The 7803-nt window shown below is 41.0% G+C and overlaps 1 protein-coding gene across 1 annotated transcript; it reads right to left on the minus strand.

Annotated features, from left to right (window-relative positions):
• Positions 1–4794: 4794 nt before the first annotated feature.
• LOC143398916 (olfactory receptor 2M4-like) lies at positions 4795–5730 on the minus strand. Its single transcript, XM_076855627.2, has one exon. The coding sequence runs from the start codon at positions 5728–5730 to the stop codon at positions 4795–4797; it is 936 nt and encodes a 311-aa protein (XP_076711742.2).
• Between the last annotated feature and the right edge of the window lie 2073 nt (positions 5731–7803).

Consider the following 7803-nt stretch of genomic DNA (forward strand, 5'->3'; position numbering starts at 1 on the left):
GTGGAGCACAAAACTGGGAGCCCAAGCAGCCTCGTTTCCTCAGAAAGTGCCCAGTCCCAAGTCATAGCCTAGTCACACAACACCAAAAGGGCTGAGATAGTCCACATCTCAATCTCTCCAGACCCTGGAGCTGCTCACTCCTTATTAAGGTGACGCTGGCTGTGGAAGTTTTCACCAGAAGCAAATAGCATCTTGGATGTGGACAGCTTTCCCACGAATATGGGGACAGACTTCTCTGCCATCATGAAAGTCATACTTACCTCCCATTTCTCTCATTTCCTGTTGTCTCTGTCCTTTCCCTGTTATCACAGGACAATCCACAAGACCAAAATTTGGGGATGACTTAAGCAAAGGCTTATACTCTAGCAAGACATCAGAACAATTGCTTGATGTGTAGACTAATGCTAAAAAGACAGTCTGCCAACCTCTATATATCCCTAATGAGAGTCATCCTGAACCCTAGGGAATACAGGGGAAGTTTGTTATTGATATTTTACATATCAGTTTGCTCCCCCACACTCACTGGAAGCAGTACCCTAATCTCTCCAATGAACACTCACGTGTGATCAGGTGTAGAAACCCTGCCTGAGGCCTGCACAAGGTGCCTTGCCCTTCTCACATCCTATACTCAAGACCCGGGAAACACTTCTACAGGAAAGACCAATTGGTATAATGACCCCAGACAAGCTCTCTGCACCCAAAGTGCTCATGGACACTTTCAGCATGTTGTAAGTGGACCAAACAGGAGGGAGTCTCCCACTGGGAGAACCATGCAGAACTAAGGGTGAGCAGATGTGACCTAGTCCACAGTCAAGCACTCCTATGGGGCTCCCTTTTCCAGCTCCCAAGGTTCATACTGAGTTTATGGAGAACTTTTCTTACTCAGTTTAGTGCCCTCTCTGGTTCTGATCCTGCTATTTGGCCTGGCCCACTTTTGCTTTCTGAACAGCTTTCCCTGGAAATTCTCATGACATTTCCTTTAATCTAAGGTCAAAGGGGTTAGTAACCAAAGTTAGTACCAACATTGTAATAGAAGAAGGTTTCCACTGAAGAAAGGTTCCAGTGGGGCTCCTGGGGGGCTGGGGTCACTTTACACGTGTGTATGCGTGCATGTGAACTTATATAGTGGGGAGCTGATTGTATGGAATTTAAAGTCAACCTATAAATTGGGAAAAATTTTTGGATTTTGTAGCAAATCAGACCCCCACAGGTACAGTCAGACACAGGCCACCCTCCAACAGATGGATGAGAATGTTTATCAACAAAAAACTTAATAAGACCTTATGAAGCTTTGGAAAGGTTTCATGTCTGACTAAGAATTCATTCATGGTGTTGAACATTCTGTATTTCTACTCTTATATTTCCCATAATTTTACTATGACAGGGAGTTTTATTTAAAAGGTGACTGGCAAAGCTGTTTCTGTAGATATTGCCCCTATAGCCAGGACATTTCTCCTGGGAAGTGAATACTTGTTCTGCTTGTGGGAATACCCAGAAACTCTCTTACCAGCCAACTGAGTGGTGGATGGCAAGATGGGCCACACCAAGGTTTTCTAACTTTTATGTCTCTTTTAGTGGGTCTCCAGATTATCATCATCCGTGTTCGCAGGCTAACTACAAAATGCATGCCACTTTGAATCAGGCTTCCTCACTGGGAATGGTGGCTCTTCACTGCCATTAAGCCCAAAGCAAAGACCACCAACAAAAACTCAACTGCTGTTGAACCAAGTTTGCTGCCTGGATTTTGGACCATTTGGCTTTGCTGAGTGTGGAACCTGCAGGATTTTGTTCTAAAGTCTATTTCAGTTTCTTGGTGCTATCCTCCTGGTGACCGTCTCATGGCTTGATGTGTGGTGCTCATTGGAAAACCCCAAATCCTCATATGCAGTTATCCATTGTACATAAGACAATCTCATTACAATCAGTGACAAAGTCATGAAAAAATGTGAGAATCCTCTGATTAATTTGACATATGAATTGTGCATTCTGTGCTAATATCAAACAAATCAGTTGTGCTGGTGGTAGGAGGTGGTGCCATTGCCCATGATTTTGGCCAATCTCTCAAGATTGAGAGGTGACAAAGGGGTTAATTGCTAAATTGTTTGCCTAATTCTTCATCCTTGCATGTTCTTAACTTGATCCAACACTACCTCTGTCCATAGTGAACTGCAGCATCACCTACATATCAAAAAGCAGCATCCTAAAATCAGCAATGAATAACCAGAAAATGTGACCAGAAAAATTAATGTATTTGTAAAAGAATAAAAGTGAATAAACACTTATCAATTAATGCAAATAATAAAAAAAAAGATCAGAACACCCCTGAACTAGAAAATGTTACACGGAAGGAAGGTTGAGAGAAAGGAATATATCTATAAATTAGATTGAGTATTAAAGTAGAAATGCACCAAAACCAATCTGCACAACAATAGCACCCCCCAAAACCTTCAGCTGCTACATTTTTCAGAAATTTACATGAGGATTCTAACATTTACACAGGAATTCAAGAGACCTAGCATAGCTGAAACTGGTCAGAGTGACAGAATTGAGAAACTCACTTCCTAGCTTTGAGCTTACCATGACACTGTCATGGTCCAGGTCACGTAAGACAGAGAGGCAGATCTCTCCTTCAGAACTAACGGTCCATAAGTAAATAGTGAATCTAGGATTAACTAGGTTTTGATGAGAGTACATAAGCAATTCAAGAGGAAAATCACAGATTTTCAATAAATAAATAAATAAATGGTACTATCACAATTTGATAGCCACCTTCAAAAGAATGGAACTGAACAGCACCTCCCACTACATACAGAGTCCCCTCGGGATGGGTCTGTGTTAATGCTAGAATGAAAGCCACCATTCTCTTAAGGAAAAACTAGGCCTATATCTTTGTGACTTAGTTTAAACAATATTTCTTAGATATAATATTAAAGCCATAAGCATTAGAATAAACTGAAGTTGAACTCAATCAAAAGCATAAGTTTTTGTAATCCAAAAGACATTAAATAAAGTAAAAAGACAACTCACCAAATAAGAGAAAATATTTGCAAATTATACATCTGACAAAGGTATAAGGTTCAGAAGATATAAGCGCTCTGACAAATTAAAACCAAAAAGACAATCCAGTTGAAATGGATCTTAGTGGACATTCCTTCAAAAATATGGTGCAAATGATCACAAGCAAGTGAAAAATCCTCAATATCATTAGTCATAATATAAATCAAAATCACAATGAATGAAATACAACTTCATGCCCAATAGAATGGCTAAAATTCAAAAAGGAGAGAATAACACAGGATGGGTAGGATGTGAAGCTATTGAAACCCTCAGACATTGATGGAGGAAACGGTTTGCAGCTACTATGAAAACCAGCTGATCAGTGTCTTTAAATTAAAGAGAGTTTCCACGTGCTGGAGCAGATTCACCTCTAGGTAGGAGGTTTGAGAAGATGTCTCATGAAAACCTGTGCATAAATGCTTGAGATAGCGTTATTCACAAGAGCCAAAATAAGAAAATATTCCAAAGACTTAATTACTGACTGAACAAATAAAATGTAGGACAATCTTTCTAAGGAATATTGCTAATTTGCATGTGAGAATGCAGTGCTGATCAGGCTTCCACAAGACACATGAAAACATTATACTAACTAGAAGCCAATCCAAAGACGACCATACCATTCATGTGTGACGTCCCAACAGGCAAATCTATAATCAAAGCAGTCATGGCCAAGGACAGGCAGGAGGGAATAAGGAATAACTGCTAGGGATTATGAGCCTTCGTTTTGGAGTAATGTTTGCACAAATATGTGAACATATTAAAATCCACTGAATTGTACACCTCTCCTTGTTAAATTTACCTAAAACAAAAACATTAAGAATATTCTACTTGTCAAAAAATATTTTATAGTGCCCCAAGAAATGAAATAGATCATAACACATGATCATATCATTAAAGCATAAGCTGAAGGTTTAGTTAGAAAAAATTTTTATAAATAATACACATGATGCAACAAAGGTTCAATTTAAAATATAAGCACAGAAACCCAAGCAATGATTGACTTCAATTCTCAAAAATATTGCAGATTTACATATATAGATTATAATCTTGTGAAAACAGCTTGGGAGCATAAATGTTTTACCAAAGTATGGGCAACTTGTGGATATTAATCAATTAATTTGGACAGATTTAGAGGTCAGAAATATTTTTCAATAAAACTTTAGTGAGTTTTATGGGATTATGTATAATAAATCACTTTTGAGCTATACAAAAAATCATGACCAGCAGCTCCCGAAACTGAGAGTTTGCTAACTTTTCCAAACAGATTAGTTGCTGATGTAAGAATGAAAGAGGAGTAAACCGATCACAATCATAAGGATGATTCTGCAGTCAAAAGGAATGAGTTGCTTCTGGACTCATTAAAGTATCCACTTTTAATATAAAGATGAAAAAAGAATAAATTTCTAAGAGATATTTTATTTATTTTAGAAATTCATTTCCTCCCTGTCATAAAATGCTAAATATTTTATATAGACATAAAAGTTATTTGGAAAGATTCCCCGTTCCTAAATGCTTGGGAAGGAAGTAAAGAAGGATCAGGATTAAAATAGCCAGGACAGGTCCGAGCATCAGTAAACCTGAAGTACAGGTGGGAATGAATCAGGAACACAGAGGTATCTCTCCAAATGCAGAGGAAAACTGCAACCCTTGCTCTCCACTGAGGTCAGAACCTGCAGATGGACCCCTGGCCTGGAAGGCCAGCATCCTAGACAGACCCTCAGCAGACGCTGGAGAAAGTCACAGTAACCTTCCTCTCCTCAGGAGCTTCCTGAGCCCCCTGGACACCTCCTTGTTGCGCAGGCTGTAGATGAGGGGGTTCAGCATGGGGGTGAGGATGGTGTAGAAGGCTGACACCATCTTGTCCTGCTCCGCTGTGTAGGTGGAGGCCGGTCTCATGTATATGAACATGGCAGCCCCATAGTAGAGTCCTACCACCATGAGGTGGGAGGAGCAGGTGGTGAAGGCTTTGTGGCGGTTTTCTCCAGAGCCCATGCGGAGGACAGCTCGGAGGACACGGAAATAGGATGTGACAATGACTGAAACTGGCAGGATGAGCATCACCACACAACAGACAAACATCAGCCTTTCAAATGCAGACGTGTCTGTGCAGGAGAGAGGCAAGAGGCCAGCCACTTCACAGAAAAAGTGATGGATTTCCAGAGAGCCACAGTAAGAGAACGACAGGGAAGCTGCCAGCACAATGATGCCATCAATAGACCCCAAGATCCAGGAAGCCACCACCATGAGCACACAGAGTTTCTGACTCATGAGGATGGTGTACCGAAGGGGATGGCAAATGGCCACGTAGCGGTCGTAGGCCATGACAGCCAACAGGAAGCACTCGGCTCCCAGCAGGGACACGTAGAAGAATATCTGGGCTCTGCAGCCTGCTAGCAAGATGGAGTTCCTGCCAGACAGGTAGTTGAAGGCCATCTTGGGGACGGTGGTGCAGATGAGCATGAGGTCCATGAGGGAGAGCTGGCTGAGGAGGAAGTACATGGGGGTGTGCAGCTGGGTGTCCAGGTGGATGAGGAGCACCATGGTGGAGTTCCCCATGACGGCCACTGTGAAGATGCCCAGGACCAGAGCGAAGAGGAAGGTGTGGGTGGGGCTATGGTTGAAGATGCCCAGCAGGACGAAGACAGGGCTGGACGTCTGGTTTCCTGACTCCATCCTCAATACTTTGTCTTATCTGAAAGTCCCAGGGAAGACAGAAGCTTACCTATTCATTCAGCTTTCCAGTGCATGGTGCAGCAAGGACCTGTGTTGCACGGGGCATCTGAGGCAGGCAAGACCTTCTCACCAGCTTCCACCTGCCTCCCTTAATAGCATTGAGTCATGAGGCTCCTCATTCAACCTTAGAGAATGATTTCAGTATGGATTTTCTTTATTTTACCTACAAGAGTCCTAAAGTTTCTAAAAGCTTACTCATGGGTACAGAGAGCATAGGAGGAACAATGATCACGCATCTCTGTTGCTGAAGGACACCGTCATCCCTATCCCAGGAAAGTTGGTACTGAACGTTTCCTTCACTGGTCTGCCTATGCCTGCAGTTGTTGGTCTTCAGTGCTAGAATCCTGGCTCTCATGTCTTCCTCTTACCACTCCACCCCCGCCACCCCTGCCCAGTGAAAGATTAGACCAGGTCAGTGATGCTCCCTGCTGGGGACCCCTGTGCACATTAACTCAGAGAGCAGATGTGTTTTAACTCTCCTAGCTCAGATCAAGTCTTGGAGCCTGGTCTTATTCTATGAAGACGTCCATTAAAATATCACTGCGTTGAAGAACATGACACTCACTTCTCCTTGGGGAATAGTTTTGCTTCTCCTAATTGTATGTATGTGGAGCACAGCTGGAGATTTTGTTTTTTGCTTATACCTTAGAAATCCATTTTGTTCCTATCACAAAATGTTACAAACTGAGTGGGATGCACATGTAGAAACAGAAGAGGAGCCCCCTCTGGTTTTGACAGCTTTACCGTAACATGCCAACCTGAGGAGTATGGGAGCTTGTTTTACATGCAGGGAAGGAGGTGAACAGTACTTTCCCCAACCCAGCTCCCCAGGGACAGCATCCAGGGTTGCTTGTGAGTGACAGATGACCCTGAGGCACAAAAGATCAGACCACATGCTACACACTTCAGCTGCTTCTCATCCACCAACTATCAAGAAGTGCTTTAGGTTGTTGAGGGCAGATGTGGCATGATATTGAATGGTTTTACATTGAGATGATTTCCCAGATGTTGAATTTCAGGACTGGATGATAAAAAAAATCAGGAAATAAATAAACAATGGAAAGACAGAGTGTTGAAAGGGAAACAAACAATCAGATCTTTGTAAAATGTTACATCCGTTATTTTCGTCTAACCTCCATGTTCTTACAGTGCCTGTAAAATATCATAGCCCATAGATATTTCTCAAATTAATTTTATCCCAAATGATGTTTTCCAAAGCAAGACCCACTTTTATTTCTGTCTGATATATATTGCTGTCACAAAATTCTTCTGAATTCCTGGGACTTCAAACTTGAAATAGTGACATCTTTATCATTATCTTCTACTTATTTATTTATTTTTAAATTTACTTTTCTATAAAGAAAAATTTTTGTGCTCCTTGATCATCATTGTTTTGTTGTTGTTGTTATTGTTTGTGGTGCTGGGGTTGAACCCAGGGCCTTTTACATGCATGGCAAGCACTCTACCAACTGAACTATACCCCAGTTCCTTGATCATTGTTTGTGATGTTGAGTTATTCTATCAACTGACACGGATAGCTGGGAGTGTTTATCCTTAATAAAGGAAATACTAAGCAGGTAATAGTTTTCAAATTTGTTCTTTAGAATCCAACTAAAATTTAAAGAAATACAGTTAGCTATGTGTTCCCTCTTAGAAATCTCTTTGACCTATGACAAGATGGAGATACAGAAAGCTTATTACTATTTAATATCAAAAAGCTGTATTACTATTTTGTTCATCAACAAATATTCTGTTCTCCTTCCAAGGACAGGGCAAACTCCAAGTTACATATCAATGATATGCACACTTTGCTCATCACAGCACTTTATTGGTGATGTGAAAATTAGTTTAAATTCCTTCTGATGTTGATATTTTCTCCAGAAAAGGTTCTAGTATGTGTTAATACTCTAAATGAACTCTGTCAATTATAATCAATGGCAGAACTCATTTCAAAATATCAAACTAAATAATAAAGACCCTTTTGCTAGTTTTAATGATACTCAAAAATGACAT

Source organism: Callospermophilus lateralis, chromosome 5 (genome assembly GCF_048772815.1).
Source record: "Callospermophilus lateralis isolate mCalLat2 chromosome 5, mCalLat2.hap1, whole genome shotgun sequence".
NCBI classification, from domain to species: domain Eukaryota; kingdom Metazoa; phylum Chordata; class Mammalia; order Rodentia; family Sciuridae; genus Callospermophilus; species Callospermophilus lateralis.

Excerpts from the sequence above, each read along its gene's own strand:
- LOC143398916 (XM_076855627.2), bottom strand. The coding sequence starts at position 5,730 with ATGGAGTCAGGAAACCAGACGTCCAGCCCTGTCTTCGTCCTGCTGGGC.